This window comes from Ictidomys tridecemlineatus, chromosome 4 (assembly GCF_052094955.1).
Source record: "Ictidomys tridecemlineatus isolate mIctTri1 chromosome 4, mIctTri1.hap1, whole genome shotgun sequence".
NCBI lineage: Eukaryota > Metazoa > Chordata > Mammalia > Rodentia > Sciuridae > Ictidomys > Ictidomys tridecemlineatus.
In genome coordinates this window covers 17,901,240-17,921,554 of record NC_135480.1, presented here as the reverse complement: position 1 = coordinate 17,921,554, position 20,315 = coordinate 17,901,240, and the positions used below count along the sequence as shown (strand labels likewise).

Genomic DNA, 20,315 nt, shown 5'->3' with positions numbered 1-20,315 from the left:
ATATATATATATATAACTGTGTATTTTAATGGTATCTCTAGGTTCCAATAATGTGAAAGGCTATTGAAGGAAACTGTAAGTTTTCTGTAGTTTTGCAATGCACCATCCTGATATTGATAAGTCCTTACTGAAAACCAGTGAAACACATTTGGTTGGATATTTATCCTCTGATAACAAGTTCAATAGAGTCATATTTACTTTTCTTGAGGAAGCCCTTGCTTTTTATTAGTTTGTTATTTCCTTATTTTCACATGTAATTGGTAAATGCATTAAATAAATTTTAGAAATTCAATTTTATTCAGAAAAAATAAAACCTTAAATGATAATCCCTTGGAAAGTTTTATGTTTGATAATTTACGTTCAAAGCACATGTTTAGTATTTATTTTACATTTTCTTCTTTTCTCCTTTGCAGATTGAGGGTTTCCATCCATGACACCCACATATCAACTGAGATGATGCAGCAAAAGAACAATGTGACTGAGTTTGTATTGCTAGGATTGACACAGGATCCTCTGAGTCAGAAAATTGTGTTTTTAATCTTCTTAATCTTCTATATGGGGACTGTAGTGGGGAATATGCTCATTATTGTGACCATCAAGTGCAGCCGGATGCTTGGAAGCCCCATGTACTTCTTCTTATTTTATCTGTCCTTTGTTGATTCCTGCTTTTCCACTTCCATAGCTCCTAGATTAATTGTGGATGCTCTCTCTGCAAAGAAAGTCATATCCTACAATGAATGCATGACACAGGTCTTTGCACTGCATTTGTTTGGCTGCATGGAGATCTTTGTCCTCATCCTCATGGCAGCTGATCGCTATGTGGCCATTTGTAAGCCTTTGCATTACCCAAGGATCATGAGGAGGCAGGTCTGTCACATCTTGATTGTCCTTGCCTGGATAGGGTCCTTTATACATTCCATTTCTCAGATTATCCTGGCCTTGAGATTGCCCTTCTGTGGACCCAACTTGATTGACCATTACTGCTGTGATCTGCAGCCCTTGTTAAAACTCGCCTGCATGGACACATATATGACCAATCTGCTGTTGGTGTCTAACAGTGGGGCAATTTGTTCCAGCAGTTTCGTGATTTTGATGATCTCATACGTTGTCATCTTGCATTCATTGAGAAATCACAGTGCAGAAGGGAGGAAAAAAGCACTGTCCACTTGCACGTCTCACATCATGGTTGTTGTCTTGTCCTTTGGTCCCTGTATATTCATATATACACGCCCCCCAATGACGTTCACCATGGACAAAATGGTGTCAGTTTTTTACACCATTGGCACACCCTTCCTCAACTCACTCATCTACACATTGAGGAATGCAGAGGTGAAAAGTGCCATAAAAAAACTGGTGGCATGTTAAAACTGCATCAGAAAATACGGGATGAACTGAGGGCCATGTCTCATACTTATTCAGTTATGATTTGGTGATAAGTACAAATATTGAATGTAATCATGTCTGAATATTGTGGAAGTATCTTACTCTTATTGCATAAGTTTTAAGGTTCTTAATCTTTTAAGTTAATATATCATATTAGTTCATGTTTATTTGTGTGTCAGAGCTAGAGTATTCAAATAATCTTGTTGCAATAGAATTTTTAGAGACTTTCCTTTTCTACCATCCTGACTACCTCTTTGAATTGTAATATCATTACATTTGATTTCCTTACTTACGAGTTGTTCTCTTGACTCATATACAGAAGCTTCCCCAAAATATTAATTCTGGCTCATAGTGTTTCTGAGAGCTCAGTTCTAGCCTTGGTGCCTGTGAGCTACATCTCATGACACTGTCTGTATACAAGTTTGGTAAGAAGGAAGACATTTATAAAATTAAAACCTGTTCAAACTTGTGAGCATCAACAATAATGTACAGTGATTTGTATTTAATTTCTTCTCTATAACAGATTTCCAGCAAAGTACTGGGCTTCTTCATGAACATTTTAGGGCAAAGGAATGGATTCAGTGTATCAAGACTTCACATTTCATCTCATGGCTAGTTTCTGTTTGAAAAATCACATTCTTTTTAGTCAGATGCTTTACTTATTACATTCTATATTTGTTATTATTTATTGTTTCCTTTGGCTACTAAGATAAAATACTATATGGGATTCCTAAATGTGCTAGTGAAAAATCTCGAGATATTCAGGTACAATTAGTAGATTGAAGTTATAATAAAAAACTGTGTGACTCAAAAAATAGAAAGATATAACAATAGATGTTGCAAACTAAACTGAAAGTTTTTGTTTGTTTGTTTTAACTATACTGAAAATACAACATAGTTTTAGAGACTGTAAAGCAAAGATATCCAATCCAGTTGGAAAACAAAAATGGTATGATCTGTATTATTTAAAGTTAATCTGTATTATTTAAATCTGTATTATTTAAAGACAGGGTCTCACTAAGTTGCTTAGGGCCTTTCTAATTTTCTGAGGCTGGCTGTGAACTAGCAATCTTCCTTTCCTGGAACTCTCAAGATGCTGGGACTATAAGCATGCACCACCAGTTTATTTGTGCTATCTAAAAAGGGTTTGTACAGATTATTCACAACTTACAATTGTTAATGGAATTGTCATGCTCAAGTGCGAGGAGCACTCAACAGCTCCATGGTAGTTTTGCAAGCCCTGGGCTGTATCATGATAAGTCAATGCTCCTTAGTTTCGATTATCATAATGCACCCAGCCTCAGCTTTATTAAATGGGAAAATATGGCCAATTCAGACCATGTCTTATTTCAGAGATAATTTTTTAAGCCATTCACTTCCTAAAATGCAAAGGTAATTATAATTCATACTTTTTCTTTAGGTCAATCATGTTTAAGAATGGGCAGTCACTCCAAAATTGTGATTTGGATGGATATGGTATCACAGAACTTTACAAAAAAATATATTTTTCTTCACTTTCACAGTTTTGGTTTGTTTGTTTTTATTTGTTCTAATTAGTTACATGTGACAGTAGAATGCACTTTGACACATTGTTCATAAATGGAGTATAACTTATCAATCATCTGGTTGTACATGATGTAGAATCACACTGGTCATGTAATCATATATGCACATAAGGTAATAATGTCCAATTCCTTCCACTATCCTTTCTAACCTTATATTGCCCCCGACTCCCTTCCGCCTAATCAAGAGTAACTCTATTCTTCCCTAGCCCCTGCCCCCTTTTTATGAATCCACATATCAGAGAAAACATTCAGGTTTTGGTTTTTTGGAATTGGCTTATTTCGCTTATCATGACATTCTCCAGCTCCATCCATTTATCAGCAAAGGCCATCATTTCATTCTTCTTTATTGAAGAATAGTATTCCATTGGATACATACCACATTTTTTTTATCCATTCATCTGTTGAAGGGCACCTACGTTGATTCCCTTGTTTAGCTATTGTGTGTTGAAATGCTAAAAACATTGATGTGGCTATGTCACTGTAGTATGCTGTTTGTTTCTTAAGAAAAGGTCTTTGTTGCCCAAGCAACAAATAACTACCTGGTCATTGTAGTTATTTCATTTCAACCTTCAGATGACCGTGTCCTATAGGCGTATGCCACCATGCCTAGCTTATTTTCTCAGCTTTAATTTGACTACTAGTGCTTTTGATATTCAAAAACATCTTCCATTTCTCTTCTTTCCCTATGTAGCTTCTTCTTATTCTGTTTGTGTGTCCATTTTTGTTTGTTTGTTTCCTGAAGCATAATAAAGCCCAGTGCTCACATTGCTGTCCTACAATTGACACACCAGGCACAATGAGGGTCTCATATTCAATAGAGCATGGGAATATGTGTCCAGCATAGATTTGTTTAATCTTCTCCCTGCATAACACCAAGACCCATGCACACACACACACACACACACACACACACACACACACACATATACACGCACAAGCACACATACTCCATTACCCCAACAGAGGATTTTTCAACCATGTCTCCTATCAAAGATAATTTTCAAACAAATTAAGTTCCTAAAATGCAAGGACAATTAGAATTCATAATTTCTCTTTAGATCAGTCATGTTGAAGCGTGGATAGTGACTCCAAAATTAAGCTTTGCCTGGAGATTGGTGTCAATTTACATTTTAAAGGTGATTAACTTTTCCAATATCTCAAATGGTTTCTCAGATGAACTCACTCAATATCATAATCTAAATTAATATTTTAAACTAATTATTACGAAAACTAATTCTACAGCCCTGTCTGAGAATTCAGACTTTTAAAAAACATTCATCAGTCTTTAGGTCTTTATCTGTCAACTGAAACTTTTCTATTTGCATATCCCATGGATACCTGAATTTCAACATGACCTCAATAACTTACTATGGATTTTAAGGTCCACAACCTGAGGCCACATCACTCAGCCAACAGAAATGTGCTCTACAGCTTTCTAGAATTCTTTGCTTGTTTGTTTGTTGTTGTTGTCTTTAACTGGTATAGAAAAATATATGGAAGAGCTAGGGCTATAGCTCAGTGGTAGAGTGCTTATCTTGCAGGTGTGAGATCCTGGGTTGATCCTCAGCACCACATAAAAATAAATAAACAAAGATATTGTGTTCCATATGCAAATAAAAAATATTAAAAAAGAAAAATATGTGGAAATATTAAAAACCATGGAGTGAGACTATCATTAGTGCAAACCTTGTTACTGAATTTACTAAGCATGTAAGCTGAGCAAGCAGCTTAACATCTATGAGCTTCACGTTTTTCTCATGAACTACTGTGGATCTATACCTTATGGAATGTGTATGTGAATTGAAAATACAACTTATACAAAGTGACAAAAACATAATATAGCACACAAAAAAGTAGTCAATAAGTATTTGGCGAAATAAAATCATTTCAACACAATTGTCTTTGTCATGGGGTGTCTTTTTACTCATAGGAGTTAACAAGACAAGTGGAAATTAATTTGAAAATTATTTTGCAGTCCATGCTCAAGGTACTTATTAATTAATCCTCAGAATATTTGTTATGAATTTGTTTTTTTGTAGTGGGGGATATCTGGAGCCTACAGCATGGAACCTGTGGTTTCAGAATGCAACACAGACATTAGATTATACTTGCAAATGGAAAACTTGTCTTGTAGAGCAAGATGAGGCAACATAGGGCATTGGATAGGAAGAGTCCTGTCTTGATTATCCACTTCCTTTTTTTTGCTAATGATACAGTTCTCCTTCTCTTTCTCCTTCTCCTTCTCCTTCTCCTTCTTCTTCTTCTTTCCCATCTCTTTTTTCTACTTCTTTATCCATTGTCGATTTTTCTCTTTTATCCTGGGCCTTTGTTCAGCCTGAAGTACTTAACATGTCAAAACCCTTGTTTGTATCTGACTTTTTGTAAGGAAGTTTTACTTACTATTCTTTATTGGGTACTATGGATTGAACTCAGGGGAACTTGGCCACTGAGCCACAACCCCAGACCTATTTTGTATTTTATTTAGAGACAGGGTCTCACTGAGTTTCTTAGTGCCTTGCTTTTGCTGAGGTTGGTTTTGAACTCTCAATCCTCCTGTCTCAGCTTCCTGACTTGCTGGGATTACAGACATGTGTCACCATGCTGGCTGCTTGCTATTCTTGTAGTCAAAGTAGAAGCCCAAAACTTGGAAGTGTATTGCAGTTGAAATGCTGATGGGTAGCATAGCAAAGAGACCTTGGGGAATAATACTCACTTGCACACTAATAACTTACATCACTGTGTTTTAAAATACCCCTCCCAAAATATAGAGAGGAGCTTTTCTTTCCAGTGTTCTACGAAAAGGGCACTATCAAAAACGGATGAGCATACCTGACATTAATTCAGAGGTTCCTCTCACAGGTGAGAGATTATTATCTTTGTGGACAGACAGACATTAGGATAAACTAATCCAATATAACTTTCAAATTTAATTCTATAGGTTTCCTATAGAATTCTATATGACTATACTATCGACATATACTCTGGAAAGAAAGATATTTTCTAAAACAGAACAACACAAAGTGGCTTCTTTTAGATTAATGTTAATATAGGAAAAATTAATGAAAATAATTATTGAGAGAAAATGATTTTTTAAACTCAATCAATAATTTATGAGCATCGCATGTGAAAACCATCATTCTGTGGGGAAAAGGGATGCTGTCATTAAGATTTACCACAATTCATTCAAATGGAAAAACAAAAAAGTCTGTTAATGTTTAAGTTTCTAGGCAGAATACATCCTTAGTAGTTATGTGGGTACAAGAAAATGAGAAGAGATTATGCATGGTCAGAACTCAGAGAACTGGCTATTGGAAATAATGACTATGACAAGCTACTAAAGAATGCCTGCTTTTCCATCTCTGAGTGAGAGTTTTAAATACATATGGTTTATCACAGTACACGATTAGTATCCCTTGCATGTTTTGTAAATGATATTATAGGAGCATAGCTTGTACTTGACACATTTCTGATACTTACAAGTAAAATCATTATTGTTCAGAGTAAACATGATGATGTTTTATAGGCTAAACACAGGATAATGAAAGTGAAAGATGATAGAGAGATAGATAGATAGATAGATAGATAGATAGATAGATAGATAGATAGATAGATAGATCAAGCATGGGAGGGAGTGCCTGAAAATATTTTGGATTAAGAGCCTTTCCTTTTTCTCAATATTTACTCATGTCCACACTTGTTCCATGGGTTGTTCATTCTATCCTGGCTTCCCCACAATGCTCCTGCTGTCTCATAATGCTTAGAAAGAGAAATAACTGTATATTGGTTTGATTATATTTGGGACAGCCAGATACACAATGCATGGGCAATGGTCCTGAATTTTACCATGAGCTCTGGACCACATGCCAAGCTGTCCTCCAGAGCATCTCTTGGTCAATGAGCAGGAATCATGGTATTCAATTACATAAAGTCAGGAGCTCAAGAAGGGTAGATTATATTACTCTCAAATTTGGGTTATGGGGATGAACCATCATGGGAACATGTCAGATTTCCCACAAAGAATGGGAAATTCTGGATAGAAATAAAGTAGGTGCAGAGATTTTCTAGATGTATTGGACTAAATCTGGGAAGGTTGGGTAGTTCTAGAGAGAGGCCTGAAGGAGCAGCAGAGCTCCTCACTGCAGTGTCCCCTCTGTAGCATGGAATCATAGGAGACCCCTGGCGCCGTATTCCACCTGCCTCTGTTGTCCACACAAGGCTGTATCCCTTGCTTTCAGCAATCCTGGTATCCACCATGCCCATAGGTTATCTGTTTATTAATGTCATTTTGACAAATTTTTCCATTCTGAATTTGGCTGGTTTTGTCTGAGGATTTGAGGTGAGTACATTGGTTCTTAGATGATGTTTTTGCTGTGGTTGTTTTGTTTTTGATGCTTGGTTTTTATGATACTAGGGATTGAAGGCAGGAGCATTCTACATCTGAACTACATCCCAAGTCTTTTTTTTTTTTTAACAAAATCTTGACACAGGGTCCCCCTAAGTTGCCAAAGCTGACCTCACACTTGCAATCTTCCTATCTCAGCCTCCCAACTAGCAGGGATTAGAGGTGTGTACCTCTGTGTCAGGCATTAGGGGATGTGCCTAGCTCTAGTGACATTTTGTCTCCAAACCACATACATACACACATAAAAATATGAATTAATATCAGGAGGACATGTAAAACCTCTTCCTTTGACCTTAAGGGGAAAAGATTTGTGAAAATCAAAACAAATTTAAAAACAATACATGTTAAAATGATTGTTTGCGAGTTTTACATCCCCAATATTGTACATCACAACATAGTGCTTTTCCAGTTTAAGAATCTTCTAATTCAGGTTGCAGATATTTCAGATTTAAATATCAGTCTTAGTTTTTTCCCCCTATTTTTATAAATTAGCAGCATGTTTGTCTCTACATACAGGATAGATAGAAAGCCCCAGTTAATGATGTGGATGTGTTTGATAATCAGAGTAGTACTACAAAAGTGATAAATGCTATTGCATTTCAGAAGTGATAAAGAATGGTTGATTCAAAAACATTTGGAAGATATCTACATTGTACAGGTGCTGGTTTGGAACTTGGCAAATAATATCCTGAGAACACAATACTTTTATCCTAGGAAGGAAGCTTGTGTGGTAAGTAGTAATATGTGATGTTATTTTACAAACTGTAAAGAAAGCTTTTAGAGAGCACTAGTAGAATTTCCTTCATCGTAATACAATTATTAAAAGCTGCCTTGAAATCTTTCTCAGAATATAAATCCTGAAGTTAACCAGATAAAAATTAAAAGGCACATCTGGAAAAGAGAGAGCAAGATCAGCATGGATATCCTAACTCCGTATTTTTAACTTTTGGATTCTTCATTTCCCCATCATAAACATCCCAGGAGATGTCCATATTAACCTTCAGTATGCTTCCAAAGCAGCCGAACCTAACATGATGATAACACACTTCAGTAAATATTTGGCAATTTGAGAACTATTTTACCTATTATCTTGATTGAAGAGTATTATAGATTACAAAACAAGCTGTGTTTTAGATTTTAAAAATCCTTGAAATGTACTTGGAGTCACAGAAAAAAGTTTTCAAAGATATTAAGAAATAATACATGTTGGATATACTATGGTTTATGTGGAACATAAAATAATTAAAATGGGCTTCATGGCCACAGATGTTGCTACAAACTTAATGTCATTCTGATACTATTGATTACATTTTTGAAGAGGACCAAAAATTATTAAAAAGTTAAATAAGTCATGTATATTTAAAATGCATAATTTATTTTAAAATATATGTATACATGTAAAATAGAAATAAACTCTTCCTGAAAATGGATAGGCTAAATTTGAATGATGTTATATATGTTATATATATATATATATATATATATATATATATATATATATATATATATATAGTAGTTTTATATACTTACACACACACACACACATATATTCACACACTGACAGAGGTGGCTAAAATCATGGAATGACAGGCACTTTCACATTATCTTGCTTCCAGTGCCTACTTGCTTTTCAAATGTCAATAGTTGGGATGAATCCTTTTGTGAATGGGTAAAAGGGAAAATGAGCATATTATAATTGTTATGGTGTCAGGATTCAGGCACATTTTAGTTAAGATCCTTGCCCAAGATTATATAGTACAAAGGGTTTTGTTTTCATCTCAAAATCACTACATTAGATACTTTCCCAATTGTGTTTTTAATTTAGAGAAAGATGTATTTAAGTCTGTTGAAATTAAAATTTATCAGGGGAGAGAAAAAAAATAAACAGAAGTAAAATTTTGAATAAATTTTGTCCATTATACTGTGTGTTTTGATCAATTCATATCTTTCAAAATAATTTATCAGTATTATAACTGAGATATGGGGAATACAATAGATTAAGTGTATCTTCTATATGTTATTTAAATACATAGCATTTCAGCTTATGTCTTTACAGAACATTCCTTCAAACATCTTGACTAGATAGTTCATGATAATATTATTTTTCCAAATTCGGGAAAAGAAATCTTTGTTAAAAGAAGTGTACATACATATTTGAATATGCCACAATGAATTTCACCTTTCTGTATATCTAAAAAGCACTAATTAAAAAAATAGTAAATAAATAGAAGGAAGATCAATAGAGTGGAGGACAGGGGATGCGGGAGGGAGGAGAGGAGGAAAGGAAATATACCGAGGACTAAAATAGACCAAATTACATCCTATGCATGTATGATAGCATCAAAATGAACTCCACTACTATGCACAACTATAATGTATTAGTGAAAACTTTCTCTTAAAGTAATCTGAAAGGTGAGCAAACGTTGAGTACGACAAGAATGGAAAGAAATTGAATGAAATCAGTTACTGACTACTGTGTCTCTTTTTTTGAAGACAAATCCCCTGTCATTTCTGCTTCTATGGTGTGCTCCAGGAATGTGAGATTTGGGATGTGAAGATCATGATCCGATCCTAACCAAATAACTGGTAGTAACCACCACAAAAAAAAACAATTTATATCTAAATTTAGTTAAAAATCTGAACCATGAAAACATTTAACTATCAAGTAGGATAACACACCCTTTTTGTTAGAAATATCTTTTGGGACTCTGAGGGCTCTAAGATTGTTTTTCAGAAATGGGAGAAGTAAAAATAGAGTTGGGATCTTTAACCATAAAAAGACTTTCATTATAGTTTCTTTTATATGTCAAATAGTAAATGTCATAAAGATGCTTGATGGTTGAACAAAATCGTTGACAAGATCAAGCTGGTATATTGGGGAATATGCAGAGAAATAGCACATATTATATAGCTATAAATCACACACTTATTTTTGTAACTAAGGTTAATAAATATGTGATCTATTACACATACAGATAATTATATTAGTTTGAGAGTTGTATGTGACTTTAGGTTTCTTTCATGAAAGGCAATCAAATGGTTCCTAAACTCTAAGTGTTGCACCATGCAAACATACTGTCAGGATTTTTTAATATGAAAAAAATAAGAAATAAATAACAACATGGAGTAATATCTAAGGAGCAAAATCAATCAGAATCATGTCAAAGATAAGAGTTGTATTTGAAGAATTGTATAGGAAAGTATCATATTCATATTTTTATTTAAAAATAATATCCTACTAATTGTTCACTAAAAATTGAGGAATCTAGTGTTGAGATGACTCATTAAGATATCATATCTGAAAGGTACCTAGAAAGTAATGTTAATTTGCTTTCAATACCTCATAATCACATGCAACACCATGAACTATTTTTCTCAAAGTAGTCCATGACTTAACAGAACACAACATAAATGAATTCCATTCTCTTTTGCAGATAAACCATCTCACACTTGCCCTTTCTCCTCATTCATGGAATCATGCAGCTAAACAACAATGTGACTGAGTTCATCCTACTTGGCTTGACACAAGATCCATTTAGGAAGAAAATAGTTTTTGTCATATTTCTGCTTTTCTATTTGGGGACATTGCTGGGTAACTTGCTGATTATCACCACCATCAAGACCAGTCGGGCACTTGGCAGTCCAATGTACTTCTTCCTTTTCTACTTATCCTTATCTGACACCTGCTTCTCTACTTCCATAGCTCCTAGAACACTTGTGGATGCCCTTTCAGAGAAGACCACTATTTCTTTCAGTGAGTGCATAATCCAAGTGTTTACATTCCATTTCTTTGGCTGCATGGAGATCTTAATCCTCATCCTCATGGCCATTGACCGCTATGTGGCCATCTGTAAGCCCCTGCACTACATGACCATCATGAGCCACCGGGTCTGCAGTGTGTTGGTGGCTGTGGCCTGGGTGGGGTCCTGTGTTCATTCTTCAGCTCAGATTTTTCTTGCCTTGCGTTTGCCTTACTGTGGTCCCAATGTGATTGACCACTACTTCTGTGACTTGGAACCCTTGTTGAAGCTCGCCTGCACAGACATATATGTGACCAACCTCCTCCTGGTATCCAACAGCGGGGCCCTTTGTACAGTGAGTTTTGTTGTGCTCATGTTCTCCTATGTCATCATCTTGCATTCGCTGAGAAACCACAGTGCAGAAGGGAGGAGAAAGGCCCTGTCCACCTGCATCTCCCACATCATTGTGGTCATCTTGTTCTTTGGACCTTGCATATTTATATACACAAGGCCTGCAACCACCTTTCCCATGGATAAGATGATAGCTGTGTTTTACACCATCGGAACACCTTTGCTCAACCCTCTGATTTACACTCTGAGGAATGCAGAAGTGAAAAATGCCATGAGGAAGTTGTGGAGCACAAGAAATTGGTCTCAGATGACATGAGATGAATGAAGGTTTTGAATCCTTTTTAATTTGGATTAAAGTAGAAGAAGTATATAGGAATATTTAACTTCTAATAACAGATTTAATAGAATAGTCCCTAGGAAAAGATGTGTACACGTATACTGTCTTGTTTGAATTGGCTCTATGTTGAAAAGGAGACAGGATGAGGTGCAAACAGGAATGTAAGAGTTACTGCCTTAAATATTGTTTGCTTCTGTGTTTCTATCTGCTTTATCCTAATATATCTTTGGAATTTATCTAGTATTTTTCTTGCCTTTTTTCACATTAGTGCTTGGTTTGCTCTGTGTCTCATTACTGTTCCACATGCTCAAATCCACAAACTGGCAGTTTCTTACTCTTACAAATAATCTTATTTATTAAAAAATTTAAACTTAATTATATCTGATTATGTACCTCAAGTTATTTCTTCATTCTGACTCAGGAGAATGTATCATATGCAAATGATTGTAAAAATGTCTTCTTACCATGGACATTAGAGATAATCTAGGTAATTCCCAAACCAATACTTGAAGGTATATACTTTGGACTGGTACCATATGTTTACATGGAACCTTAGAGAACAGTGACAGAATATGGGCAGGAATTTTACCCTTCTGGAAGGTTGCTTAGATCTTATAAAGACTTTATTGTTTTGTTTTCTTTTGCTAATAAAATCATTCATTTTCAAAAATATATTTTATTTACTAATTTGATTCCTTCTAGTTTGAGGGATTGACATCAAGTTTCTTTAACTTATTTCAGTTGTGGAAATTTGCTCATACTATAGAGTTGTTATGATAGTGGCACAGACCACTCAATGAAAAATGATATTTTTACATGGACTAGAAGCTAGGAATATTAGCAGTTGAGTCAGATGTAGTGGTGCACCTCTGTAATCCTAATGACACAGGAGGCTGAGGTTCATACAGGAAGATTACAAGTTCAAGACCAGCCTCCTCAACTTAGCGAGTCTCTGTCTCAAACTTTTAAAAAGGACTATGAATGTAGCTCAGTGGTAAAGCACCTGTGATTCAGTCCTCATTACTGCAAAATAAAAAATATATATATACAACCAGTTGATGTTAATGAACTTTAAAATGTGAATGCATTTTAACAAAGTATGAAATACCAGAAAAGCGAATTTCAAGCTTTGTAGTAAATATTTATTATAAGTATATGAATTATGAAATTTCCTTCTGAAAATGGCAGAAATGAAGACAGTAACACAACAGTAAGTGGTTTTCAGGTGTTAAGGAAGAGAAGAAGAGTGAGAAATATGTGGAGCACATAACATTTTCAGATAAGTGAAACTTTTCTTTATGGTGCTATAATGATAGATAGATGACAACACAGTTGTCATAAAACTCTACAATACAAAGATGAAACAATCACATAATCTGTACATTTCATTAAAAATTTATTAACACTGGTTTAAAAATTATAACAATTCAAGAGGCCACAACAGGAACTGAAAGGGGCAGAGAACAGGTATTAAGGGATTCTCTTGTACTTTCTGTGTAACTTTCATGTGACCCCAAAACTGCTCTGAAATAAAGTATATTTTTAACTTGTGCTTACAACAGAAAGACTAACTTTCCAATGTAAAATTTTAAAATGCTTTATGGGAATTTTTAATAATATTTTAGTATAAATACATCTTTCATTAACATATCGATGTCCCCAAACCACCCCAAATTTTCCCTATTGTGCAACACAGATGACACTAGTGCCATTATTAAATGCACAATGCTATACTTTCTGTGTGCAATTATTTTAAATATTGAGAAGTATTAAATATTCACAAGCATTAATTTGAAAGTTGACACAAATCATGAATAATTTGCATTAAAGTAATTTACATTTCATAGGAAGATTTTAGTATGTTCAAATTTAGATAGCTAAAAAGTGCCTTTACTATGTTTGCCTTCTATTTTGCTTTTCTCTTCAAAAACACAACTTTTTATGGATATTTTATTGCGATAAATGTAGCCGAGGATAAATTTTGTAAGTACTTGAAAACTGCAATAATAAAATGTGACATGAGAACATGATGTTTATGAACCTATATAGAGACTGCAAAATATAAAAACTTCAAATCGTCAAATGTACAGAAGGCAACATCATTTACTATTTGTCACCTATAGAACATTCAATTTAACAAGCAGAATAGCATTATTTTCATATGTCTACAAAATACAAATCAACATAGATTATACGGTGAGACATAACGTTAGTTGATCAGTTTTAAAGAATTTAAAATCATACACAATATGCTCTCTAATTGAAGTGTAAATAAACTAGAAATCAATGACAGAATGATAGTAGGGAGTCTCCAAAGGCTTGATATTAAAGATACTCAGGAATACCCCTCAGATCAAAAAGAAACTCAAATTCCAAAGGAATACAGTGAATGAAAATGAAAAGGCAGCATACCAAAACTTGTTGGACACAGCTAAAGTAGGATTAGGAATACACACACACACACACACACACCCTAGGGATTGAACCCAAGGCTTCACACATTCTAGGCAAGCTCTCTACCACTGAGCTACAACCACAGTCCCAAGAAGGAAATTTATACTTTAAATACATATATTAGAAAGAAAAAAATCTGAAATAAGTAATAATCAGAAGGTATAACCAGCAAGACTTGGAAACTCAGAAGAAAGGGTCAGTTAAAGATTCATCAAAAGAATATATACAGAAATAAATTGTATTTTAAAATTTCAGAGCAAAATGTTTTTTAACCCATGAACTGTGACTTGATGAGTGACAAGTAGTAGGTCAATGTCAAATGACCTAATCTTATTATAAGTAGAGTCCTAAAAAGGAGAAAATGTATTTGAAGGAATATGTGAAATATTTCCATTTTTGATTGTAAGTATCAGTGATCTCCAAGAAGGAATATAAAAGTAAGTCATACATAGATACATCACATTGAAATAAGTATAAAGGACCAATGTTAAAATTAGAGACAAAATGTCATATTATACCATTATATACAAATGAACAAGGTAATGATGGCTGACTTCTTTCAGAAACTGTGGTGTTGATGCACAAAAGAAAAGCATATTGAAAGTAAGGAAAAGCAGTGTCAATACAGAATCCTGTATTAAGTGAAGACACCCTGCAAAACCAGCTAAAACAATGACCTTTCCTGCTAATCAAAAGCAGACACATGACCAGAGAACTACATCGTGCTCAAGAAAACACACATTATATGGAAATTCAAAACTCCAGGAAGAAATGGAGAGCGCTAGAATACGTAATCACGTAATATTTTCCTTTCGAATTTCTTGAAATATAATTGACTACTTAAATCCAAAAAGTAAAGAATGCTTTGCAAATTTTAAATCATACATGGTAGGAAAATATATAGCAATTAAATAAAAAATCAATATAAATAGAATTATACCTTTTAATGTTCTTATACATCCAGTAATTTTACTTTAATTCAAAATAAACTTTAACAATATATTTTAGACAAAATGTACTTAATTTCTATTTATTATGTTATTTACTAACTAGTCACAATAATATTTTATTATAATCTCAGAGACTAAAAAAAAAAAAAAAAAGAAAATCTATTAACAATAGTAAGAGCAGGAGCCATTTTACAGCCAAAAGTGTTCTGGTATCTAGCTCAGCTTGAAACCATCTGGGAGTCCCCATTGTATCCTAACAAAGGTAAATATATGAGTAATTTTTAAAAGTCAGCTCTTCTTGGATCCATAGGAGAAATGAGGTCAGAAGGCACACTACTACTCCAAAACTAGAAAGAGTAACAGAAACGGAATCATAAGCTACTGGAGCAAAAACCCAGGGGTGGTAGAAAGCTCTATATTAACTGGTGCTGGTGCAGAAAAGCATCAACTGTTAACTGGCAAACATTGGGAGGCTCAGAGTAGACAAGAGATTAATGTCAGGGGCATCTCCTGTGAGTTTTACCTGCTGGAACTCTATGCAGTTCCCACAGTAAGCATTTGCAGAAATTTTCTTGTCCTTCTATCAGAAAGATCAGATAAAGGAACCAGTTTGAAATACTAAAGTGCATTCTGTTTTAAAAGGTGAGCCTTTAGGAAAACACTAGCTAACAGTCTAACTTGCTGAGATGTTACCGGAGCCAACTGGCCTAGAGTTGAAAAAATCCAACTCCAGTCCCCTCAGCCATCCTGTCCAACCTCAGAAGGGGGGATTATGAAGCACTTGTGAATCACTGTCCAGGGAACAGGCTCACTGCTACACTGAGACCTACTATGAGACTATAGTACGCTTCTCCTATTAACAACTTAGCCCACAGTGCTAAAGAGCTATTTATATGCCTACAGAAAAATATTTACACAGTATAATAAAAAGTAAAAACAAAGAAAAACAAAGAACACAGTTTAAAAGACAATGTAGACAGTAGAACTAGAAGCAGATTGGCAGGGCTGTCAGTATTTTCAGACCAGGAATTAAACAAATATGATTGATATGCCAAGGACTTCTAGCCGTTCAAACCTCTTAGAACAAATACACAAGACTAGGTGGCTCAAATATTTATTTATCACAGTTCTGGAGACTAGGAAGTTCATTATTAAGGTGTCAGTTGATTTGACTGTTGGGAAGGGCCTCTTTCTAATTTTCAGGTGTCCATCCTCTTGCCAGGTTCTCTATGGCAGAAAGCAGAGAGGGAGGGAATAAGGACCCTTGTCTCTTGTTATCATGGCACCAATTAATTCCATGCATGAGGACTCTTCCTTTACTAATTGAATTACCTCCTTAAGCTTCCATCTCCTAATGGCATCTCAGCTGGGGTTAGGATTTCAACATGTGAGCTGTGAATTCATGACATGAAAACCTTGCTGTGGACTGAAAGTACAAGAAAGTACAAGATGGGAAATGTAAGCAGGAATTGGCAGGCCCCGTATCTAGGTCCATGAAATTTATCGTGAATCCTGGACCCACTGAGATGGGTCTCTTGATTATGTCAGGGTGGATGTGTCCGCAGGGGCCAGTCTAATCTACAGGGGCTGCTAAGTACTAGATTAGGCCTTGTTCCTCTACCACTGAGATGACCCAATAGCCTCAGTGCCTAAGACCTGGCCTGGAGACTGAATCTCCAAATGAGCTTGTGAGTCTGTGGTGACTGGCTTGGAGCCTGGGTTTATAGGGGTGATACTGGAATTTCAGTTCATGGGAAATATCCTGGCCTTGGGATCTGCTGGAGTAAACTTGGACCACTAAGTTTAGCCTGCATGTTGGGTATGTGGATGCTGATCAGGAAGCTAGTGCCCTTGGGGGAAAAGCTGGAACCTGGTTCAACAAGAATGGCTCAGAGGCCTGACATTGGGGGAGCTGGTCTAGCAATGGGGACCACTAGGAAAAGACTGGCCCCTTAATTTTCATTTGGTGTGGCTGAAGGGGCTGGCCTTCAGTGTGAGGCCATGCTGCTTATTGAACAAGGAGCCTGTATCCACAGCACCAATCTGTGCCTGAGGTCAGGGGGACTATCCTGGAACAGAAATGGGCCCAGAACCTGGGATCACAGGATCCTGTTTGGCATGAGGGAGGGCTTGGAAGTTCAGTCTATGGTACCATTCTGGAGTCTGTGTCTGCAGGCTTTGTCTTGGACTCTGATTCAGTGGTGCTGGCCTGATGAATAGGGTCACAGCAGCCAGCCTGGTGCTGGAGTGGGCCTGAATCCTGGTTTTGTGGGACAGGCTTGGATCTGGGGCTACAGAAGGTAGCCTTGCAGTAGGGCAGACTTGGAAGTTCAGTCCATGGCTGCCAGCTTGGAGCTTATACCTGAAGGGTCTACTTGGAGACTGAGTTTGTGGGTACCAGCCTGAACTAGGGTTCTCGGACCATTCTAGTGCTTGGGGCCAAGATCAGTCATTTGGTGGGATTGGTCTAGAGCTTAGGGCTACTCGAGTTGGGCTAGTGGTGAGTCAGGCCCCCAGATCTTCCAGGCAGGCCTGGAGTCTGGGCCTCTGGTACCATGGTGAGCAAGAAGCTCAGTCCACAGGTACAGGGACTAGAATCTGGAGCTCTAAGAGTCTGCACAGCACTAGATTTCACTGAGGCAGGCCCTGCTTACGGGTCTAGGGCAAAGTGCAGTGCTCCCTTCCCTCTTCTTTTCTGACAGAGAGAGTCTCTCTCTTCATGACTGAGGTGGGAAAAAGGGTTTCACCCATAAAGTAAAACTGTTCTTCCTGCCTTTTTCAATTCATCTTTTCTAATGTCCATGTTACACATTCAGGTGCTATAAACACTTACTTAATTACTTTAACTATTATGAAGAGATATTTGTACATTGATAGTTGTTCAAATTGATATTTCTATGGGAGGAGGAATGACAGAAGTTTGTATTTCATCCATTTGATGATGACATTACCTCAATTGGTAACTTCTGATTAATAAAAATTTCACCTACAGGTTATTAAGAATAGCTTACAATAATCTCCATCATTTACAATGTGAGTAGGAAAACTACATTGTGTCACGCTACTTTCAAATCTTAATTTGTTACAGATCTAAAATATACAACAGATACATTTTTTTCCACATTTCTTCATTTTTTAATTGCAATGGAAACCTCAGAAAAGAAGTTCTTCATTCTCTGTGTCTATAACAGGTGTCTCAGTTGAGATACCCATTTCCTAAGACAGGGCACAACAGCTGAATCATGCAGTGTTTCTAATTTGCTTCAAGATCAGTAACATGATGTTCCTTTTGTCTTGGGTTATGAAGGACAAAATAGCTTTTAGAATAGCAGAGCTGAGAAGGACCTAGGGATCATCTGGTTCACTTCGCTTGTGAACAGTCTCAGAAATGTAAAGCATCGGAAAGAAAGTGGCCAGGGTTCTTCTCTCTTCAAGGCTTGCAACTGTGGGTGACACACAACATCCCTCTGCACCTGATGTTTCCTGACATTGATTCAGTGAAGACAGCAAGATCAGGCAAGTGGCTCCCAAACCAGAGGCTTCAATTCTTTTCAAATAATTTTTTGGGGCCCCACACTTTCCTCATGGCATTCTTCATGTCTGTGTTTCTCAGTGTGTAGATGAGAGGGTTGAACAAGGGGGCAATCATGGTGTAAAACAGAGCAAACACTTTGTCATCACTGACAGAATCGGCCATAGGGACATAGGTGAAGATGAGGGGCAAGAAGAACATGAGCACAACAGTGATGTGGGAGCCACAGGTGGAGAGGGCTTTGCGGCGGCCCTCCGATGAGCGGGTCCTCAAAGTGAACAGGATGATGATGTAAGAAATTACCAAGGCAACAAAGGTCAAAATGGACAACACCCCTGTGGTGGTGACAATTATAATTTTCAAGAGCCCCGTGTCCATGCAGGCCAACTTCAACAAGGGGAAGACGTCACAGAAATAGTGGTCTATCTGATTGGGGCCACAGAAAGGAAGTTGAATAATAATTAATACCTGCATCAGTGAATGGGCAAAGGCTCCAATAACAGAAGCCATCACAAGAATATAGCACACCCGTCTGCTCATGATGACCATATAGTGAAGGGGTCTACAGATGGCTACGTAGCGATCATAGGCCATGGCCACCAAGATAAAGATCTCAGTGGCTCCAAAGAAGTGGGCATAAAACATCTGGGACATGCAGCCACTGAAAGAGATGGTCTTACACTGAACCAATAAGTCTATGATCAGTTTGGGGGCCACTGTGGATGTAAAGCAGACATCCATGAAGGACAGGTAGCTGAGGAAAAAATACATGGGTTGCTCACCAAGGTGGCTTCCCCTGATGGTGAGAAGAACAGCCAGGTTTCCTGAGAGAATTGCAAGATAGCAAAGTGAAAATATCACAGAGCAGGTAGCCTTTGCATCCTCATTACTGAATAGTCCCAGGAGAATAAATTCAGTAATGTTTTCATATTCCATTGTTTCCATGGGTTCGATTATTTAAAGGGAGAGGTTAATATACCTGAAACACTAGACCAGTGGAAATCATTGATTTATATTCAAAACCATGTGTTTGTTTAGTAAATGTATATATTGCTTGTTTATTATGAATCATCCAGAATAATCGGCACTATGGATAAAGCGATGGATAATATACATAGAAAACTTACAAATAGAATGCAGTTCATTAGGGCAGACACACTCTCACAATAATAGCACAGACAATAAATTAATTGTGATTGCAGTTAATTTCAAACCCTCACACTTACCATGGACATCAGGGTGAATACTTTTAAACACACAACACAATTTTCCAGTTTAATTTTAAGGTAACATTTCAGTATTACAGTTTAATGGTAGCTTTGAAATCTCCAGGGAGTTTTAAAAGTCAAGAGTTGTCTATTCTTCAAAGGCATAATGGATATTCAGTTCTTTTATACTGATAAATTTAAACATTGATCATGTCTAGTGACACTATTCTTCAGTTAACTCATTATGTCAAATATTAACCTTCTGGATAACAATCTCATAAAGTGCCATTATGAATTAAAATGAAAAACAACAACAATATTTTTTTCTTTTCTTTTTCTTTTTTTTTTCTTTTCTTTTCTTTCTTTTTTTTTTAAGTGGGAGAAGAAGAGAAA

At 36.2% G+C, this 20,315-nt stretch overlaps 3 protein-coding genes across 3 annotated transcripts; 2 read left to right on the top strand and 1 right to left on the bottom strand.

Annotated features, from left to right (window-relative positions):
- Positions 1 to 456: 456 nt before the first annotated feature.
- On the top strand, positions 457 to 1,365 carry LOC101970838 (olfactory receptor 4C11-like). The gene has a single exon (XM_013360594.2). It carries the CDS (start codon positions 457 to 459, stop codon positions 1,363 to 1,365), a length of 909 nt encoding a protein of 302 aa, XP_013216048.2.
- A 9,462-nt stretch (positions 1,366 to 10,827) lies between these two features.
- LOC101964673 (olfactory receptor 4C11) lies at positions 10,828 to 11,757 on the top strand. Its single transcript, XM_013360593.2, has one exon. The coding sequence runs from the start codon at positions 10,828 to 10,830 to the stop codon at positions 11,755 to 11,757; it is 930 nt and encodes a 309-aa protein (XP_013216047.2).
- A 6,966-nt stretch (positions 11,758 to 18,723) lies between these two features.
- LOC101970560 (olfactory receptor 4P4) lies at positions 18,724 to 19,659 on the bottom strand. The gene has a single exon (XM_013360592.3). The coding sequence runs from the start codon at positions 19,657 to 19,659 to the stop codon at positions 18,724 to 18,726; it is 936 nt and encodes a 311-aa protein (XP_013216046.2).
- Between the last annotated feature and the right edge of the window lie 656 nt (positions 19,660 to 20,315).

Bases quoted from the DNA above. Each gene is read 5' to 3' on its own strand.
- LOC101964673 (XM_013360593.2), top strand. From the start codon at position 10,828: ATGCAGCTAAACAACAATGTGACTGAGTTCATCCTACTTGGCTTGACA.
- LOC101970560 (XM_013360592.3), bottom strand. From the start codon at position 19,659: ATGGAAACAATGGAATATGAAAACATTACTGAATTTATTCTCCTGGGA.
- LOC101970838 (XM_013360594.2), top strand. From the start codon at position 457: ATGCAGCAAAAGAACAATGTGACTGAGTTTGTATTGCTAGGATTGACA.